The 21,490-nt window shown below is 39.3% G+C and overlaps 1 protein-coding gene across 1 annotated transcript; it reads right to left on the minus strand.

The window, feature by feature from the left end:
- Window positions 1-422: 422 nt before the first annotated feature.
- Window positions 423-19,957, minus strand: CLN8 (CLN8 transmembrane ER and ERGIC protein). The gene is made up of 3 exons (XM_037813371.1): window positions 19,672-19,957; window positions 10,752-11,421; window positions 423-2,120 (listed from the first exon to the last, which is right to left on the minus strand). Exons 2-3 carry the CDS (start codon window positions 11,292-11,294, stop codon window positions 1,797-1,799), a joined length of 867 nt encoding a protein of 288 aa, XP_037669299.1. The 5' UTR covers window positions 11,295-11,421; window positions 19,672-19,957; the 3' UTR covers window positions 423-1,796.
- Between the last annotated feature and the right edge of the window lie 1,533 nt (window positions 19,958-21,490).

Here is a 21,490-nt window from a genome sequence, read left to right on the forward strand (position 1 = left end):
CAAGACCCAGAAAAGTGCTGGCCAGATCTGGAAAGCATCACCAGTCTCTTGGCAATAATGGCCTGAGGGACACTTGATCTTGAATGTTTCAAAAGGTTTTTCTACTCCAGCATCCCGGTTTTAGTGTTCCCTATTGAGAAGGCCCTGGTTAAAACAGAACATCAGTGCATGGTTTAGACTGAATAAAGCAGGTTAGCTTATATTTAGTTATTTTATGGCACTTAGCTGTCTCTTTGAATTTAAACAACACGTTTATTAAAATTATTAGGATGTAAAGGTTGAACCCCTGGGAAAGTCAAAGTCTTAATGGAGGTCAGACAAAAATTAAACTAAGTATGTCAAACTCTAAACCGAATGTTGAACACACAAAGATTTATCATCCCATTTTTTTATCATCAAGGTTTAAAACATTCACAGTGCTATAAACAGTAAGGTATATTTATTCTGAGAGACAGGAACTGCCTTCCATTTGGGTCCTGTAAACATCAGTTACATTATTCTTCTCCGCAGTTAGAAAACACCAGCTGTTGCTGCTTCCACAAGAAAGGACACAACTGCACAGAGAGTAAACCTTCCGGGAGCTACAGGGATTTTGGTTGAACAGTCTTAATAGGGACATGATTTGCTGGATATTTTAAATATTTAAATCACTTCCTCAATTAAGATAACTAGGTATTACATATCTTGACCTAAATATAGTCAATAATTTATCACGTTTAAAGTGCAACTAAGAAGCAGTTGACAAAACAATGACCCAACCCCAGCACTCTTGAACCCCTCTCTAGGGAGTGTGGCAGGAAGCCTTCTAGCGATCTCGGGCTGCAACTGACAATAATCTCTAAAGGTGTCCAGGTCTAGTCCATATCATGTAGGACAAAAGTGATCAACATCTTGACATCTACAGAGAAACACCCAAGAACTAGGGGCCCTGTTTGGACACCTCTAGGCAACTTGGTCAACTTAAAAAGGCTCTAAAATCTAGACATGTCTGATTACTAAAAATCCTGCCTTTAGTCAAATGAGCACTCCAACACGAATAAAAATCCTCATTTTAAATAGGCTTCTTGATTAAAAAAAAATTCCTAAAATATTTCACCTAAATTACTATCCCCCCCCCCCATTCACATCGGGGTGGGTGGATTTCAAGATAGTTGCTTTTTCCCTACGAGGGTCACTAAGCCTTGACAATGTCTTTATACCACTTGGCCACTAGAGGACACTGTTGCATTATGTAGTTTTAATCCTCCACAACACTGGAAAATTTTAATTAGGGTAACCAATACTACTTTGTAGCTTAGGCCAATTCTTTCCAACTAAAAAGAATAAGACTTTTTAATAATAAACCCAAAATGTGAATATGTGACCAGAAAGAATCAATGCTGACTCAACCACATTTACCATGTGGGCATTTCTAATATGAAGTCATTTCAAGTATTCAGACAAGCCATGCTCGCTCCTTCTCAACAGCTTGCAATGCCTTGATCCCGAGATTTCCTTTTCTTAAAGGAGTTCAAGTGGTCCAACACGGTTAAGCTTACAGGAATAAACCCAAACAGTCAAATTATGATGGTAAAAATCTGCTCCTAAAGGCAAACCAAGGTTTACTCCGTGGCTACTTCAAAATTAATACTAATGAAATACAAAGTTAGTATTTCACTAAGAAACAAGAACAAACAAAAACATTCACTTTTTTTTTTTTTTTTTCCCATAAAATTCATTGTTCAAGGAACGTCATATAATCACAAGCACTACTCTCCAGGTTGGTATTATTAGGAGTCATTTGGTTCCTGAAACAGCTACTGCTTCTTCTTCTGGAGTACCTGCCCGTTGGCCCTTTCAGGTTGACTGCTTTTTGTTTCTGGTTGTGCAAAATTCCAATCCACTGGATTGAGAAGTTGCTGAGTCTTCTTATGAGTCCAATATGGATTAATTATTAGTGTGAGCAGGGCCAGTCCAAAAAGGAAGAGTGCAAAATGAGGCAGGTACAGACTGTTGATCAAACCATCCCAGTGCCAATAACACACCCACCACATGTGGTAGGTTAGGATCATGCGGCAATGAAACATGTGAATCATGAGCCACTGATTTAGCTTCCAAAACAGAGAATCTGACCAGCCAGCCTGCAGAGGAGACAAATAAATGCAAATTTCAAAACAAAACAATCAAAATGCATTCTTAACATTCTACAAAGGTTTTTCTGACCTCATTTCACAGAGCAAAACAAATCCAGTTCAAAGCAAAAGAATTTCTTGCCCAGACTTTCCTCTTTTCGGGGCTTAATTCTTAAAGAGAGCCACCAGCCTCTCTGTATGAGGACATGTGCCAACAGGTAGTTTGATATTTGCTTGTTGTTCACTTGATTCTTCTTCATTTTTGTTCCCTAGTTTGGTCATTTATTTACCTTGAATTTGTACATATTAAATAAATAAGAGTGCTGTTATATCAAGTCCTATTATATCAAGCTTTCAGACCTAGACCCCAGGAGAAAAATCTCTTAGAAGAGACAAGTTTGCGATGAGATAAATTTCCTGTCTTGTTTTTTAATACCTTTACCCTACTAGCACTTGGATACAAGCCAAAGTGGATTTGCCTTAAAATTATTCTAAATTTGCATTAAAACTAATTTGAATAGTGGCAGCTAAAGTGGATTATGAAACTTGCAGAAGATAAGCACCACCCTGCTGCAGCTGCAGATAACCTTCACTAGACCACGGACATGAAGGCAGAGACCTAATGTCAAACTAGCCAGTACCAGGACAATTCAGTCCACCTCAAATCAGTGAGTTTCCTGCATGCCATTCTCTCTCTAATCTCCACTTCTACTCTGGCCAAATCCAACCTATCTTAAAGATTTTCCTCAGCAGTTCTATGTCACAGCACGTATCTTTTCAGGATCGGGAAACTTTCTTGCATTTGCAGAAGGAAACTCAGTAGTTAGGGACGGAAGGAGGAGGTAACGATGGAAGAAAGCACAGACTGCTTTAAGATTAAGCAAGGGAATATGGGGCTAGTGCACGTCAGGGTAGCAAACCACACTGCTAAAAAGGGGAAATTATTTTATAAGATCGAAATCTACAAAACCTTGAAAGGAGCACATGACAAACCAGCTTCTGAGTTATTAAATGCAAAAAAAAAAAAAAAGAAATTCTAATCTCATGATTCATAAAAATTGTGTACACACAGTTCTGACAAAGGGGAAAAAACAATGGAATCAATAACTTAAGGGAGCACTTAGAAATCTATAGAAAAATGGAATTAAAAAAACAACTTATTTTGAAATGCTGTAAATGTGCCCCTCAAAACCTTCATAAACATTTTGAACTATCTACTACTTTTAGATCAGACATTTGCATGCTCTTTTCTAATACCAGAGATAATTAAGTTATCTGTACATAAAAACTAAAGAAATACTCTAATTTGAACTTATTCTGGTAGACAGTTTCAAATATTATAAACTCCAAGTAATTTAGGTGTTACTAAGTTCAGACTGAAACAAATGAAAGGGAAGCAAACTAGTATAGAAAGACCAGTGTAAGAGTGGAAGAGCAGTTAAACTGAGAGGTTTGTGTTGAACACATCTTTTTGTGGTCTCTGAAGTGGATCAGTCACACTTATGATGGTCTTTAAGGATGCGCAGGACTGCTCTCTCAGCTCACTCCACTGTAAGAAACCAATTTGGGCTGCTTTTCACAAACACACCAAGTACTTTAGTTTGCCTCCAACCCAGGGATAAATTTAAAACAGTACAAAAAATAAAAATAAAAACAGTAAAAATAAAAAACAAAAAAACCTATACAAAATATAAGCTTATGTTAGGTGTCAATTCAAAGTAGACTGTAACTACATACTTCAGTGACTCCCACATGCCAAAGTAGGATAAACACACAGGAGTCTAAGAGGGAAGGAACCAAGAATCCAAAAACAAAAGAAAACAAGCATGGTACCTATAAATTAAAGAGGAAGGACATGGAATGAGAAGAAACTCATAGACCGGAAGAACCTGTGTTCAACAGTCTGGAAGATTAAGTAAGGCGGGATCAAAACCAAATATGATGAGCTAGTGCTTTCATGTTCTTCCTTATTTGTAAAATTATAGGATTCAGCTACAAGTTCTCTGAGGTTCTTTGTATCTCCTAAAGTAACCAGTTCTCAGTTGGCAGGGTGACTGTACGACCTGCTTTGCCTGGAGCAGACCCAGTTGGGTGATGAATAATATGGTTACTCGAGCAATTGGCCACAGTAGCGAGATGCAAAGGTAGTGATGGATACTATTTAGCCATGGCATATGCACATTCTCAATCTCATCACCCCCTTTAGATATACCTAATGGCAGCACTAGGTGAAATCCACACTCAGAAGCAGCAGGAGAACCGCTCCCGCAGCTTACTGATGCTCAGTTCCTTTGTGCGAGCTCCTCTACACTGGGTAACAAGTGTACCAAGGCTGAACCAAAGCACCAAGTGAACCTCTTATGTCTCCTGGGAACACAAACAGTTAATGAAGCATCAGATGTCTGGAGGTCAGGAAAGCAAGTAAATGACTATGTATTTTGTTTCTTTACATTTTAAATACATTTTTGGTGTCTATGTGACTGAAACTATTAACTCAGAGGGACATAAAAGAAGTTTTGAATGAAAAAAGAGGCATGTCATGTTTTTGGATGTGAACCTTACAAAGATGTTACATTTTCCCTCCCTGAATTCATCTAAGATTTATCCAATAAAAAGAATACACTAGAATTTTACTAACAAAATAATTTAAAAGTTCATCTGATAGGATAAATGTAGTAGAACAGACCAGAAAGGGTTGAAGAACAAGAGGACTACATAATGGAATATTAGAAAGCTTCAGAAGTAAACATTGTGGTACCAACACAAAAACAGACAAATGAAACACAAAATGCATAAATTAATAAAAATAGATGGAAAATTAATATTGGGTGGTATGTCGAATCACTAGGAAGAGGATGAATCATTTAATAATATAAGGACAGTTGGCTAGGCCCTTGAGGATAGGGGTGGGGGAAATCAAGCTGGATTCCTACTTCCCACCTAATATAAAAACAATTTTCAAAACAGATTAAAGTGATGTTTTCTTAAACAAAAAGAAAACCATAAAAGTACTACAAGAAAATATAGGTAAATAGCTTTGTAATCACTGTGAGGGAAAAATGAGAGATCTGACCAAATAAAACAAAGTCTCTGAACAATTTTAAAAAATAAACCAAGCTAAAAGAATACATGGTAAAATATTTGACAAAAAACTATTTAAAAAGTTTACAGAAAAAAGAAAAAAAGAAAGAAAGAAAAAGAAAAAGAAAAGACCAACCCCCAAGGGCAAGCAAAGTAATTCACAGAACAAATATAAATGTCAAATATGAAAAATGTGCCATAGTACTAGCAATCAAAGAAATAAAAATACTCAAAAAAATGTTTAACTCATCAGATTGGCAACAATTAAAAAGACTGATATGTTGAAGAAGATGCGGAAACATAAGATTGTCTCATATTTTTGGTAGGACTATAAATAAGCACCATTTTTCTGGGAGATAGTCTGGCAATTTATATCCAAATATAAAATGGGCATACCTTTTAACACAGCACTTCCACTTTGAGCAATCAATTCTAAGAATATAATAAGAAAAGAGTGAAAAAAGTATATACAACATATCAGGTTCCCTGGAGCATTGTTCATTAACAACAGGGATTTAAAAAAAGGCAGGAAAAAACAAAAAAAAAAACAAAATGCTTAACAACATGGAGCATGGTGATTAAATCAGGGTACATTTTGCAACATCATTCTACAACACCGTTAAAAATGATAATGTGGCTAAATAATTATTTATTGATATGGAAAGATGATTTTACAAAACAGCTTGTAGAATAATAAAGAGAGAGGATGGGGTGGGGGTGGGGTGTATTTATGTATTTTTATATATCCAGAAGGGAAAAAAAAAGACTGAAAAGCTATACACAAAAAGATAAATGGTGATTATCTCTGAGTGGTGGGATTATCAGTGAATTTTTTTTTTTACAACTTTCTGTCCTTCTGTGTTATTTACATTTTTCTTAATAAGTAAATGTTAACAAAACAGTTTTTATTAAAAACATTCTTTTCTTATAAAAAAACATTAATCTTCACTATACAAACAGAATCAGTTAACATTAATTTTTAAACCCTTATCTGAAGTGTGCCTCTATAAAGAGCATTGATCAGAATTCAATTTTAAGTCTTTCCTTGAGGGGTTGTATAGTGAATTCATGATCACAAAGCTTGACTTTACTTCCCTCAGCAGCCCAGAAAATTAGTAAAACCAAATGTTATATTATTACCATCATATTTCACAGATATGTGAAAGTACAGATAAGAGTACTTCTACATTTAATGCTTGTTTTTCTCCTCAAAAATCTTTATTAAAATTAATACACAACTAAGATATTCCTTAATAAGTAAATGGAGAAACAAACAGTGGTATACTCATATAATGGAACATTATTCAGTGATAAAAAGAAATGAGCAATGTGGTATGTATATACAATGGACTATTATTCAGCCACAAAAAGAAGTGAAATTCTGATGCACGTTACAACATGGACGAACCTTGAAGATAAAATGTTGAATGAAATAAGCCAGACACAAAGACAAATATTGCACAATCTCACTTATATGAAATGCCTAGAAGAATCAAATTTCATAGAAATAGATAGTAGATCACAGGTTAACAGAGGCTGCGGCTGGGGAAGGGAAGGGGAGCTACTGCTTAGTGGGTATAGTTTCCATTTGAGGTGATGAAAAAGTTCAGAGCAATGGATGCTGGTGATGGGAGCACAATATTTTGAATGTAATTAATAACAATGAATTGCACATTTGAAAGTGGATAAAATGGGAAGTTTTTAGTTGTATATATGTCACTACAGTAGAAAGTTAAGAAAAGAAAAAAAAAATGCACTATCAAGCCATAAAAAGACATGGAGGAGCCATATTGCTAAGTGAAAGAAGCCAGTCTGAAAGGGCTACATACTGTGTGATTCCAACTATATGACATTCTGGAAAAGGCAAAACTACAGGGACAGTAAAAAGATCAGTGGCTGTCAGGGGTTCGGGGGGACGTGGGGAGTGATGGATAGGTAGAGCACAGGGCTTTTTTGGAGCAGTGAAACTATCCTGTATGATACAGTAATGGTGGATGCATGGCATTCTACCTTTGTCAAAACACAGACTTGTCTAAGTCAAAAAGTGAATCCTAATCAAACTATGGACTTTAGTTAACAATAATGTATCAATAGTGGTTCATCAAATGTACCACAGTAATACAAGATAATAATAGGAGTAGCTGGGGGAGAGGATGCTGGGGGGTTGGGGGTTGGGGGGAGGGGGGTATATGGGAACTCCTGCACAAATTTTCTGTAAACATAAAACTGTTAAAAAAATTAAACTCCATTCACACACACACACACAAATATATACACAAACACACACTATCTCACAACTAAGAGCATCTTTGAATAAAGGACAGTACAAATAGCAGTAGCTTTTTTTTTTTTTTAAGTCTGGTGCAGGCACTGTACTAAGACCTTTACATATGCTTATTTTTTTATATGGGCATTTCTGCTGTACTATTCACAACAACCCCAATTTCAGACAATAAAACAGACCAGTCAGGTTAAGAAACTTGCCCAAGATCATACAGTTGGGAAGTGGGGAGGCTGGGATGCAACCACAGGTTTACTGAAACATCCTCTGCTGTTAGCCCATGCAATACACATGTCTCATTTTTATCCAAGTAATGCAATTATATGCTCAGGTAATGACTGTATCATTAATCAATTACACCCTTAAATAGATTCAACAGAAATGATGAATAATTTAAAGAATGACTTCTAACTCTCAACATTTAATTATATAGTAACAGTGTATATTTCTTTCAAACCACTCATCAAATTGGTAATTACTTGAGAAACATCTATCCAGGCTTTAAGCTACATGATAGCAGGGACAGGGTGGTGTCTTTGTTTTTTACATTTTCCTGAAGTAGAATATACACACAGGAATGTGCTCCTTTCCAGTCACTAGCCACCACCCCACCCCTTAACCCAAGGGTAGCTACTATCTTGACTTTAAAAGAATAGATCAGCTTTGCCTGTTTTTGTACTTTATATAAAGTGAAACCATACAGTATGTCCTCTTGTGTCCGGCTAATTTCATTCAACATTATGTAAGTGTAATTCATCCAAACTGCTGCTTCTACTTGTAAACTGTTTATGTTCACTGCTGCAGAGCACTGCATTTTAGAATTACCACAGTTACGTATCCATTCTACTGTGGATGGACATTTGGTAGTTTCCAGTTTGGGGCCATATGAAGGTTCCACTACACATGTTTTAATGAACATATGGACACATTTCTGTTGGGTACGTATCTAGGAGTAGAACTGCTCTTCCCTTCCTTTCAAAGATTTAATTTTGTGGTGTGGAAGTTTTATTTTTGAAGCATAATATGTTCATGTTATGGAATGAATCACGTAATAATCCTATACCAAAGCTTCTCTTTCTAATATGTACTCCTGTACTCCACACTAGACTATAAATATGCTTGGTGCTGCATTTAGCACCAGAGAAACAAACTTAAGTTATAGTCTTTGTCCTCATGAAGCTCTGAGTTGTGGGAAAGGAAATGCATCAAGGAAAAACTAAAAAACTGTCTGATATGGGGATTAACAAGAGGTGTGTACAGGATATTTACTGGGGTACCAAGTCCTAATATCTTTAACTAAAATGAACCTCCCTACGCACACAAACCAGCACAGCAGCTTTATTTATCATCCATTTTTCCAGCAAGCGAACTCAGAGGTCAGATGGACAATTAAGTGTCTCTCTCAAACCATTAATGGTTTCCCATCTTTCCTCCCTGCATAAGGTTTACACAAATCACACCCCAGCCCCCTACTGCCCAAATATCTCAAGCTCTCTCTTTCAAAAATACAAATATTCTCAACAATCTTTCCCGGCTCTCAATTCTATTGTCTCTACCATTTTTTTTTTCATGGCCACCTCTGATGCTTTGCATCGGCAATGATTTTTGCCAAGCTGTAATTTATAAGCTATGACTCAGATAAAAACTTGCCCACCTAGGCCCGGGCTGCATTCTGCACATCTCTCTATTCCAGGACTCACACATTCTAACCTGGTGCTAGAATGGGGCAGCTTGGGGGAACAGCAGGAATGTTTCTCTTTGGAGTCTCAGTTCCTAGCACAGTGCTGGCACATAACCGATGTTTAATAAATGTTTGTTCTGTATGAATAGTCTGTACCGTTACACTGTCAATTCACTTTTGATGTGCTTAGACCACCTTTCCAACTAAACCTTGAAGGCAGGATGTTTTAGATTTCTATCGTTTCCGCTTAAAGTTTACAATGGTGTTTTATCCACAAGAAGACCTCAATAATACGACCAATTTGTGTTGAACTGCATGAATAACGACAAAAAAGCAATGTTCCAAGTTTCATATAAATTATCCTGTGAACGATGTAATGTGTAATGAGAAGTTAAAGACTCTTAGCTACAAAAAGTAAACAAATGAATTTTTAAAACCCCAGGGCTTAATACAGAGAACATTTTGATAACATAATAAGCTCATATGTTGTATATGGAAGATACACATTTTAAAGAATTTCATATGCTTCAAAAACCAAAAGGAAATTAATGGCACAAAACCTGCTAGATAAACAAACCTGGGTCACAAACACTTCTAATCACTATTAACACAATCTTATTCAAAAGTAAAAAGCAAAAAAGATGTGTATATGCATATTTTACTAGGATGATTAAAAGGTCTGTGAAAGAAGGAAAATTCATGTTTTCTAAGACTTACAAACACTGAGTCATAAGATCCACTGAGGCTTCTTTTCTATGGAGTTGGAAGACTAAAAGATTTGTTTACAACTAATAAAATGGAATTCAACCAAAATGAACTTATCATAACTGAATTTGCATGCTACAATTTAGTCTGCTGAGTTTATAGCATGGTTCACAATTAAGTTCTAAACATTCATACTAATATTAAATGCTGTCAAATAACAAATCTAGACTCGGTAAGGAAAGACTTTATTGGAAAGGATTATTGCAAAGAGGGGAAGGGACTATTGCAATAGGGAGAATGCTCTGACTACACAATCAACAAGCATCTCAAGAGTTAGGCAAAAAGGGTTTTGTTCAGTAGAGAGGAATAAATAAGACTAGAAAGAACCCAATGTAGGGAAGTAGGAGGGAAGGGTGGAGAGATCAGATAGCTGATCAGATTTGTTCTCCTTGAGGCCAGCCTATTTTCTGAGCACCCTGAGGGGCTGTGTGCTGGCTGAGGCCCAGTATGGGCCAAAACTGAGGTGTATGGGGGAAGGAGAGAATCTTAACCGAAGTTTGATTATCAGGAATTTTGTTCCAATAGATGTGTCCATCAGCTAATTGTTTATGAGACAAAGAATGGAAGTGTGGAGAGTATGTCTGTGTCCAGCCTTGTCACAGGTAATCAAGGGTTTTATCTAAGTCATATGGGGAAGGATGGTTCTTTGCAGTACCAGTTTTCAGAAATACCAGGGTGGGGGTATTTCTTAACTGCTACTATTTTCCAGGATTATAGTACTCAGGTAAAATTCAACACTGTCAGTGCATAAAGTTCTCTTCTTGGCTCTTTGACTTCTGCTGACAATGGCAAAAACAGCAAATGAATCATACACTTTAGAAGAAACACTTACCTTTAAGAGCATCCAGGAAATGCAAGTAAAGGGAGTGCTCATCTCCAAAAGCAATGTGGTCATGGCTAGATAGTGGCCAGCTCTGAGATTGATCACTGAACCAAGAAATCCCAGAAAGGCAAAGAGATGGTGGACAACTAAAAACAAATCAAATGTCTGGAAAAACAAGTTGGACAGGTGAACTGCAACATTTTCAAAGAAAAAGAATCCAGTTGCCGTTGCGATGTTGAACCAACACCAGTTCTGCTGGTTAAGGGCTTTATCAGCTTGAAGAACGGGGTCCACCAGCAAAGCCCACAGACCTGCCACTGTACTCTGAACACCAAACACAGCCCGGGTGGCTGCAAGATTCCAGAAGACCTTTTCTTTGGCCATCAAAGAACGGTAAGTGGCGTTCAGGGAAGAAGACAGCTGGTGGCAGACAACAAAAACACCCAGGTAAAAGAAAAAACCAGCTATCACTAGTGTTAAGCGAATTTTCCATGAAGCATAGTCCAAATCAAAAATGCTCTGTGATGTTGCTCCATCACTTTCAAGATTCATTGTCCTAAGTTTTATATCAAAGGAGGCTCGGGATGAACACAGGGCGTGTGGGCCCTATACTACGTCCTCTCCAAGAAAACAAAGTCAATGCAATTGTTTTGATGATCTTCACATATTTATCTTCAATCTGAAGAAAGAAAATATAAGTCACTTTTAGCTGACTAAACAGAAGCTGGAATATACTACTATGCGGTACCACAAAAATACAATAAAAAATCTGTATTTTTAAAAATTCTTTATTATTATACCTCTAAAAATATATATAAATATAGCAAGAGATAACATTCAATGGAAGTATATGAGAATGAAGGAAGAAAAACTAAAAATAGAGAGATACAACCATTAACTGGAGGCAGGAATGTTGCAAACACAAGCACAGGGTCTTCCCATGAATATTCCACAAATTAAGCTCTAATTTCCATGGCAGTCTATCAATCAGTTACACAATTCACAGATTCCACAGAATTAAACACACACACACACACACACACACACATTTAAATAACTGTACTGGAATATATGTTGTTAAAGCATTTCATTTCTAGAATCTAAGACAAAAACATTTCTATCCCACCTCCTTTTCTATTGTGCACCATTCCACATGATCCAGGGGAAATGTAAAGTCTAATGAAAAAGCCCAGCCAGACCTTAAACCTGGAAACTGGGAACAAGAAGCTCCAGATGCTAATGGGGGTGGGAATTCTCAGAAGTGGGGCTCCCTCCCCCCAAGGTGGATAAGAACCACACTCAAACAGTATAGATTGGTCTCTCTTCTCTGGTGCAAAGTGGGGCGGGCAGAGCTGCCGGCCACCTGGGGGACCAGCTGTGAAGGGACTTCTTCCCCTGCTCCTTTGGACTCTTTGGGCTGTGTAAGGAATAAAGTGGTCATTTGCTGGAAGTTTCTAGTTGCGTCCATGAGCCTGTGTTCCCATAATGTATCTCGCCCCACCACCTTCCTAGACTAGGGAAGCACAACGACTTGGTTAAGTGCCTTTGCTACAAGCTCCTAGGGCACCCTGCATCTTTTCCATTATAGTGCTTAGAGTGCACTGTTTATTTACCTCCAGCCTCCCTTAGACAATTAGCATTCTAAGGATACGGGCCATATCTGCCTTGTCCATCATTGTATCCCCACTGCCCAATAAATGCCGATGCAGATAGGTACCCAGTAAGGATTTGTTGAACATATGAGTAGATTTTAAATTATGCTCAAGTGGTCAAATTTCCATAAGTTAGGACTTGTTTTATTTGTTAAACTATAAAAACTGGTCTCAAATTTTCAAAACTGGAAAGAACCCCTCTAAAGTTACCTATTCCAGCCTTTCATTTTAAGTGGAAGGAAACCAATCCACAGAATGGGGACCCCAGAATTAGTGACTACAAAGGAGTATCAGAAATCTGGCCTTCAGATTCCCCACTGCGTTTCTTTCCCATCCGCTCCCACTGTCACCTCCTCTGCTTTGTCAGGGCTCAAGAGACAGGACCTTTTCTCAGGAAGGGACAAGGCCCTCTCTGCATCCACATCCAGTGAACCCAAAGCAAGACTGGAGGAGAGGGAATCAAGCTGCCTAATATACAGTTTGAACTCTCAATTCTTAGGGAGTATCACAGAAAAAAACGTGGAGCCCACTCATCCCAAACCCACAACTGACCGAATTGTGAGGCAACAGGACAAAGCCCAGGGCACCAAGAGAACCGTCCAGAGACTGCATTCTGGTTCTGGAGGGAGCCTAAACCTCCCCATTGTGGTAGAGTTGATTCTACGAAATGTTAAGGACTCATTTGATGCATTAACTAGCCATTCATCCACGTTAATTCAGCCAAAATGGTCATTGTGAACACAAGCTCCAAGGATACGGAAGTACTAGCTCATTTAAGCATGTGCTGAGACCTGATTTCATGGGCCTCATGCAAACTACAAATAAAACATTTATAACTGCTAGATGTTTAGATTTAATAATGGTTGTATAGTGAAAGCCAAAATAGTAGAAGTGTTTATTGTCCTCTTAATTAACCATTCCAGCTTTAATAGAGTCTAGATCTCTACGAATATGAATCTAATTCATTGAAGAGAAAGAAACTTACTTTATTCACATTTTCTCGTCTAGAATGGCTTCAATGTTATTTAACCTCTGGTATATATGTTTTCCTATATAATGGAGGAGCTCTGTAATGGGTGTAATGGATGATAACCAGGAGGTATCTGGTATTTTTGCAATTAAAATCTCTTGGACTGATACTCCTTTTCAACATGAACAAGTTAGGGTGGTTGGTCACTGCCTAGATATCCCTGAAGATTGGGAAAGTGATTAAACTAGAGGAAGGGGTAGCAACAGACAAGACAGAATTTAACAAAGGATTAGGAATACTGAAATCTTTAGATAATTTTTTTTTTCTTAGTTGCTATGGTATTAGAATACCTAGAAGGAAAGAACTGAAATGGTGGAACTGTAACCCATAACATTCTTTGAAATTTGCTCTCTATCTACTTGTTAAATTGCATTTTGAAAGTTATCACTTTTATGTATATATGTTATATTCCACAATAAAAAAATGAAAAAAAAAAATCTCTTGGACCCAGTCTCTGGTCATGTTACGCAAAGACTCTAGTTTACTTAAGTAAATCTATAACCAAGTAAATTTAACACTACATGAGGCTGACAAGAGCACTTGCCTCTGGTTATCTGGTTCTGCAAGCAAGTCACACTTTTGATCCCACCTGTCTGGTTTTATGCACTTTCCAGGAACAGATCAATCTCAAATGAAGCCTAAAGCTGAGGAGAGAGAGACACTTTGTCAGAATTCAAGAAAACAGGCTGGGCAGAAAGGAAGCCTCACTATTAAATTATGCTAAAATATGAATTCCTCCTAAAATTTCTTCTTGTACTTTTCCACAAGTCAGTACTGAGATGTGGGTTAGTTCCCATTTTGCCATTAAATTGCATCAATATACTCTTGACCAAGTGACTTCTCTGGGACCTTTGTTTTGAAATGATGGGGTGGGGGTGGGGTCCCCTTGACTCTGAAAAGCTCTGACTAAAATGATGACTGAACTTCACACCAATGTTAGGGATTAGTACAGTTATTTTAGGAAGGCATTGGTCAGGGATGGGAGAGGGACCCCAGAGCACTGAGACCTAAGAGGATAAAGAACAGTCAGGCTCAGTGGGGTTCTAGATTTGGTTCTGCTATTTAGAAGCTAAGAAAACTTAGGTCTTTTAACTACACTGAACCCACGTGTCTGCCTCCGGGAATAAATATACATAAATACAAAATAATGAAATATTGGTCACTATATATCAAGCACCTACTACGTGACAGACAAACTGAGCTAACTAATTTAATCTTTACAACAAGATAGGTACTAACATTGTCCGCAGGAATACTGGTTATCTACTTCATAACAAAAAACTCTGCAGTGGGGGGGCTGGATTGGAACCTAATCAGGAGGGCCTCAAGCTCTCAACTCTGGTGCACATTAAAATTTGTTTTTTTCCATACTTATAGAATATGCCCACTCCTGGGCCCCCAACTCCAGCAACTGACTTAATTGGTCTAGAGTGATACCCAGGCTTGGGTATTTTTTTAAAAGTGTCCCAATTACTCTAATGTAGGTGTGGAACTATTGAACTTGCATGATTTCCAGTTCATTCTATGCTTTATTTAGTCTTTTCCTTCTCCCAAACCAGACTAGCATAACTGAAAGACACAACATATGAAGATGTATATTTGTTCTTCAGGTGGTTTTTAACTTGAGCTGGATTTAAAAAAAAATCCTGAGTACAGACTGCCACGAATTCCTCTTTTTTTATTTCCCCTTCTCCAAACTTCCCCCCTCTCTATTAATCAGCACAAGCAGAAGTAAGCAGGGTCGGAACAAGGGGTTTTAAAAGCCGAAGGGAAGAAGTTCTTTTGTGGATTGGTAGGCTATGACCTAAGTGTGCCTCTAGGGTTGAGAAAAGGGAAGCTGGGACAGGACCAGTAGCCACCATCAATCCTCCCAATGTCATAAGGATGCTGGAATAGGTAAGAACATAGACTCCAATGATTGGTTTACATAATTTCTGGACTGTGTGCTTGGCTGCCTAACAGTAAGGCTATCTGAGACAAGCATGGTGAAAACGGGGTGTCGTATGAGGCTACAAGAAGGGCTAGGGAGGGCTGGGTGGGATGGTGTAAGCATGCTACATAGATAATGGAATTGGCTCCAAGAACTCAAAAATGCAGGGAAAAAAAAGCTCTGTAAAAGTTACACTGTATAATAACCTAAGAGGATGGCTTCCAGGTCTTCAAGTCTTCTAGGTAAACTTTTTGAGGGTATTACTGTATCTAAAGAAAGATTTGTGGACAGGTTAAGGTCAGCTGAGGAAACAAAGAAACAGTGAGTGGAGAGCCGAGACCTGGCCAGGTCCTCAAGGCAGGGTCACAGAGCCAGTGCCAATGAGATATGCGGAAACAACAGATTCGAAAAAACAGAATACTTATCACCCCCTTCAAATCCTATAACCAACTCTGCTTGTAGTGATTCCTCACCTAAAACCTCCTGATAATTCGTGTTCCTATATTCTGGACAAACTGGTGCTCTTCTGGTTTTTTACCAGTTACCGTTAGTCTCTCCAGGTTTGGTCAGCACCACCTGCATCCCCCAGCAGCCTGGGATGCACAAAGATGGTGAATTCAACTGTCTGAGCCATGAGAGTAAAAGGCCAGGGCTCAGGCAGCAGTGATCTAGAGGGGAACCAGCCTGGGCAGACAATCAGCCTTCCATGGAAGGCACTGATTTGAGCTGGATTTAAAAAAAATTTGCTGTCTTCAAAGATGTCACAGTTTTACCTAAATCCCTGCGCAATCCAGAAACATCCAAAGGACGATGGTAACAGCTACTGTTTGTTGTTTTCTGTCTCTACTTACTGGTTGGTCGCTATCTGATCTCAGTCTCCACTTTCAAGTTTCTTATTTTCCCACCCACAGAGAGTGCTGTCAAACCTTTTTTCTGGTAAAGCAGTGGCAGCCAGGTGTGTGGAGCAAAGTTCCAGTTCTCCTTTTGCCTGTCATTCTGGTCCTCTGTCTTACCACATCCCTCTCACCTTTGTGAACCCCACTGCGAAGTCCAGCCCTCTGTTCAGATGAGCAAAAAGGGTCACAACCATTCCACTTCCACTTCTACCTCACCACTTCAAGCCCCAGACTTAATAACTTCTACATATCACCCAAACTTAAAATATCGTTCAAAGCTGGATGCCATTGTTACCGAATGTCGTTTACACATTCCATGTGTAAAACTGGAGATGGAAAGGCACAGATTTATTACATTACTTTTAATTTGAAGGCTTTGTCCTCCTGAATGCCTCTTTGTTGCTCAGATGTGGCCCTCTCTCTCTGGCTAAGCCAACTTGAAAGGTGAAATCACTGCCCTCCCCCCTATGTGGGATCAGACACCCAGAAGAGTGAATCTCCCTGGCAACGTGGAACATGACTCCCGGGGAGGAATGTAGACCTGGCATCGTGGGACGGAGAACATCTTCTTGACCAAAAGGGGGATGTGAAAGGAAATGAAATAAGCTTCAGTAGCAGAGAGATTCCAAAAGGAGCCGAGAGGTCACTCTGGTGGGCACTCTTACGCACACTTTAGACAACCCTTTTTAGGTTCTAAAGAATTGGGGTAGCTGGTGGTGGATACCTGAAACTATCAAACTACAACCCAGAACCCATGAATCTCGAAGACAGTTGTATAAAAATGTAGCTTATGAGGGGTGACAATGGGATTGGGAAAGCCATAAGGACCACACTCCACTTTGTCTAGTTTATGGATGGATGAGTAGAAAAATAGGGGAAGGAAACAAACAGACAAAGGTACCCAGTGTTCTTTTTTACTTCAATTGCTCTTTTTCACTTTAATTATTATTCTTGTTATTTTTGTGTGTGTGCTAATGAAGGTGTCAGGGATTGATTTAGGTGATGAATGTATAACTATGTAATGGTACTGTGAACAATCGAAAGTACGATTTGTTTTGTATGACTGCGTGGTATGTGAATATATCTCAATAAAATGAAGATAAAAAAAAGAAAAAATTTCAAGGCTTTGAAGACCATCAACTCCAGCCCCTTCATTTCAGCAGTTGAAGAAATGGAGTCAGTCTTAGCACCATGTGTAAAAGTCTCATCCCCTGACTTTCTGTGTATCTTAATTTTATTTGGAAAAAATGTTTCTATAAACCTCATTTTATTTTTTAATTTTATAAGATTCGGTAGTTTAAGCTGCTCTACTGCACTGGATCATGAGTTTTTATTTTTCATTTGCATGCAAAAAAAATTATTAAAGAGTTTTAGGCAAACTATGTAAACTCACCCATAAAATAGGAGCTTGTACTAAATGACAATTGTGATCCTTTTCAACTCAATTTGATAAACATCTGTTAAGCTCCTATTCACCTTAGGCTAAACTGCTATAGGTACAAGCATTTTTTTGTGTTTGGTTAAGATAACTTATCTTAAAGTTGGCAATGAAGTAAAAAAAAAAAGAAGACTGCATGCTTTTTTATGACATACTTGAACACTGCTTAACAAACCTGCCAAAGGATCATTTGACCAGGGGAAAATAACTTTAAGTTCCTGTTTACGGTTGATTAGGGCCCAGATACCTTGCAATCTATAAAGTTAGAGGTTAATTTGTAGAAAACTGTTAAGGTGCAATAATTTTCCTTTCTGTCCAGGAGAAAAGATCATCCCAAAGGTTATGGTTTCATTGCACAGTAGGATATTCACCAATTCTTCTTTATTTCTACTAAAAAATTCCCCAAATTTTGTATTTTGCTTTTAACAGGCTTTGTCATCATACTATTTCCTTCATTAAAGAGTTAACCTGACATGTTGACTGTTTACATGACAATTATGTTTCTAACATTTTGGGAGAATTATTACTTTGATGGTGGTTAAAAAATGCACAATGAACAAAATTCAGAAAATATAAACAAGTATAAAAACACAAAAATAAACATTTGTAATCCTCTCCCCCAGCTCCAAACATTACTAATATTTTTTGGTGCCTGATGGCTTTTTGAGATAAAACTTTGTTTTTTCATAAAAAGAGATAAAACTATGCATGTGGCTTTGTGGCCTGTTTCACTCCTTTCAGCAACATATTATTCCATTTTCCCCTGTGAAACATCCTCTACAACATGGTCCTTAGGATTCTACTTTGTGAAAGTACCATCATTTACTTGCCCAATTCCCTATTAAGTTTTTTCCAGTTTCTCATTATTATAAAATATTCTACAATGAACATCTTTGAGGCCACCTACAGAATCTACTATTTTAATTCTTTTTAAGGTATTTGCTCAATGAGCTTTCTTAACAACTATGGCCAAGATTATGGCCAGTCTATTAGTGTTGTTTCTCTAAGCAATGCACAAAACTGTCAAAACTCAGTTGTTGATTATTGAAATATCAAATATGAGATATTTGCTTAATTATTGATATTTCCTTTAGTCACTGCTTTTACTTCAATCATTGCGTTTTCCTTTTTGCAGTTTTTCTGTGGAGTTTGAAATAGAATAAAGAATCAGGGAAATAAAATTAGCAGAAATGGCCAGTAATACATTTCACACAGAAGGGTAAATGCAAACAGGAGTTGGAAACTCCTCTTCATGCACACCTCTCTACCCCGGTCCCATCCCAAGTCTGGGAGAGAAAAGAAGTCACTTACAGGGGCTCTACGGAGGAGCTGGTCTCGGGGCCAGTTCTCTACCTCCTATCCTCCCACAAGACCTGGGACGCTGATCTCAGGGCGTGGTGACATGACACTTCCTCCCATCCCAATCCAACACCAGTGACCCCTGTCGTGGGCATCGGCCCCATTTGGAAAACCGCTCTGGGCTATGAAAGAGGGCTCAGGGCTCAGATGCTCATTCTGGTTCTGAGCAAGTCTTCTCCGTTCTGAGTCTTAGAAGCCACATCTGTAAATTGGGTAAAGACGCCGCCTACCTAGCAGGTCTGTCAGGAGCGAATGAAATCACGGATGAAACACGCAGCCGCCTCAATCAACCTACATCCCTTTCCCTTCGTCCCTGCCATCTTCCCAACTCAAGGGAGTCAGAAAGACAATTTTCCAAGTTAGAAATTTTCCACTCGCACTAAAATACCCTTGCAATAATAAAGCAAAACAGACCCGGTGGCTGGAGGGGGCTCGAAAACCACCCCGCAGGTAGGAGGGGAAGCATCTTAATTAAGGCCTGGCTGCACCCGCACATAGGGCCCGATGCCTCACGCGCCCCGGCAGCCGCCCCCCCGGGCCCGGCCCCGGCCCCGGCCCCGGCCCGCCCCCTCGCCGCCCGGCTCCGCGCGGTCCCGCCGACCGCAGCGCGCGCCCCGACCTCACCTGGGCTCCGTGCGCCTCCTCGCTTCCTGGCGCGCATCGCCCCACCCCTCCGGCCTCCCCGGGCCCCACACCGCAGGGCTACACTCAGGGAGTCACCAGTCTGCAGAATTGCAAGGTCATGACTCCGCCCGGCGAATCCACAGCAGAACACAACCCAGGCGCCGGCCCACCCGCCCGCTTTGTGGGCGGAGCCCGGGCGCTCGGCCCCGCCCACGCCCGGCCGGGCATTACCAAGGCCGGCGGCCGGGGGGAGGTAGGGCCGCACCACGGCCGCGGGGGTGTCTGGAGATCGGCTTCCTTTCTGAGCAGGAGAAAGCCCAGAAAAACAGTCGGCTCTGAAAGGTTTGGGCCGCCCACACCCTATGGCAGCAGGGCGTGGGCTCCTGACTCCGCAGAAAATCCGAAAAATCTGCATCTGTTTTCTGTACTTTTCAAACTTAATACATTGAATCTGTGTCAATTTGACAACTAAAGAAAATACGGTTTAGCAGAATGAAATTAACATCTGAGTGGCATCTTCATCATGACTTTAGAGCGTTAGGAAAAGCAAAAACAAAACAGCCGCCTGAGAAATGCTCAGAGAGCTTTAGGAGACGAGCTTTCTCGGCTTCCTCCACCTCGCCACTCCTAACCACCCCCAAACTTAGCCTCTAAAAGGGGTCTCTAGGCACACACAAGAAACCTGGGAACTCTGTGAGGTCAACTATCAGCTGAACTCCTGGGTGCTAGAGGGCACTGCCCACTGCCATGTGACAGTGTTTTTGCTTTATGTCCATCTCCTCTCTAATCGCCACGTGTTGCTACCTGGTTCTGAGTCTGGGAGAGAAATTCCGGCTCTTCCCTGGCCCAGTCTCTCCACTGGACCCCCCACCCCCCGAGGCTGCTGAAGGAATGCAGGCCATGAAGGCAGAAAGACCGAAGTCGGAATCCTGGTTTTTATCCTTTTACTGAGTGACTTGCTTAATTACATAACCTCTCTGAACCTCACATGCCTCATTTTAAAAATTCAGCGAGGTTAACCCATAGCCAGAAAATCTGTGAAGAAAATGTCTATTTCAAGCCTTCAAATACTAGTTTCACTTCCTTGAACTACTGTGTGACCTTGGGCAAATTATGTAACTCCTTTCAGCTTTAGTTTCTTCATCTGCAAAGTGAAATAATAAAACCTGCCCTTATTCACCTACATAAGGTTAATTTTGTGTAATTATGAGAAGTAACAAAATCATAAAGCAGATAGAAAGATGTTAGCTATTATTTTTATCTGAGGTATTCCTTTCCCTCTCAAGCAGTTGCTTTAATCCTCCCAGGACTCTGGAAATAAAAGATTATATTTGATTTCTGGTTTTCAAAACATTTTAATGGTGGATCATCTCATTTTGCACGGATCATCTCATATGCTGCACAGCCATAGTACAATAATAACACATGAGTCTAGTGGTTTGCCTCTCCCTGGTTGTGTACTTTCCTAGCCCTCAGCATCCTTGCCTGTAAAATGGAAAATATGATATGATAGTACCTACCTCAGAATACTGAGAGAATTAGAGGAGATTATATTATGACATTGAATTGCACTCGACTTTATATTAGTAATCAGCACACATTACTTAAAATTTAAATCTTTTTAAAAAGATATGATTATCTTTTCTTTTCAGATTATCATATGAAATTATATATATATAAGACAGCTTTTAAACTGTAAACTATTTAAAATATTAGGTGTTGTTATACTTTCCAGATGTGGAAATTGTGACTCAGTCACTGTGACTCCTCCAAAGTCACAGAGCAAGGTAAACAGAAGTTTGCTCCTCCCGCAGAATGC

This window comes from Choloepus didactylus, chromosome 20, assembly GCF_015220235.1.
Source record: "Choloepus didactylus isolate mChoDid1 chromosome 20, mChoDid1.pri, whole genome shotgun sequence".
Lineage (NCBI taxonomy): Eukaryota > Metazoa > Chordata > Mammalia > Pilosa > Megalonychidae > Choloepus > Choloepus didactylus.

Excerpts from the sequence above, each read along its gene's own strand:
- CLN8 (XM_037813371.1), bottom strand. The coding sequence starts at position 11,294 with ATGAATCTTGAAAGTGATGGAGCAACATCACAGAGCATTTTTGATTTG. Across the intron at positions 2,121-10,751 it reads TTTCCTGGATGCTCTTAAAG|GCTGGCTGGTCAGATTCTCT; the intron begins GTAAGTGTTTCT and ends TCTCCTCTGCAG.